Here is a 430-nt window from a genome sequence, read left to right as displayed (position 1 = left end):
CCGGACCCGCCGGGATGGAGGCGGCCGCCCCCGCCCATCCATCACCCGGCCGTACCTTGGTATTTCGCGTCGATCTCCCGCATCAGCGAGACATTTCTCTGCAAGTCGAAAGGCAGGGACTCGATGGAGTCCAGGTAGTCCTCCACATAGTTCACCAGGTGGAGCTGCTCCCCGTTGGCAGGACTCAACATGGTTCACCCCGGAGGTCCCCGGCGACTCGGCGCGGCTTTCCGCTTCCTCCACCCCCCGCCCCCCTGAAAAAATAGCACTGCAAAATGCAAAGCCCTCGCTCTCCCGGCGCCCCCCGCCGGCTCCTGCTCCGGACCGGCGGCTACATGAGGGGTCGGGCTCCCGGTTGGAGCGGCCTCTGGGATTCCTCTGCCTCCTTGCGTTCATTTATCCATTCCGCTATTATTTGTGCTCTGTTCCA

At 63.5% G+C, this 430-nt stretch overlaps 1 protein-coding gene across 2 annotated transcripts in view; it reads right to left on the bottom strand.

Moving 5' to 3' along the window:
- ING1 (inhibitor of growth family, member 1) overlaps positions 1–430 on the bottom strand; it is a 14,528-nt gene that overhangs the window by 12,825 nt on the left and 1,273 nt on the right. The window contains exon 1 of one of the 2 annotated variants that reach the window (XM_011933890.1): positions 56–337. The exons of the other annotated variant lie outside the window; for it this stretch is intronic. Within the exon in view, the coding sequence (XP_011789280.1) occupies positions 56–191 (136 nt within the window). The 5' untranslated portion in view covers positions 192–337. Of the gene's footprint in view, positions 1–55; positions 338–430 lie in introns of those variants that run through there. 2 annotated transcript variants of the gene reach the window in all.

The sequence above is a fragment of the Colobus angolensis genome, unplaced genomic scaffold (assembly GCF_000951035.1).
Source record: "Colobus angolensis palliatus isolate OR3802 unplaced genomic scaffold, Cang.pa_1.0 Scaffold13, whole genome shotgun sequence".
Classification (NCBI taxonomy): domain Eukaryota; kingdom Metazoa; phylum Chordata; class Mammalia; order Primates; family Cercopithecidae; genus Colobus; species Colobus angolensis.
This window is presented reverse-complemented; position numbering and strand designations above follow the sequence as displayed.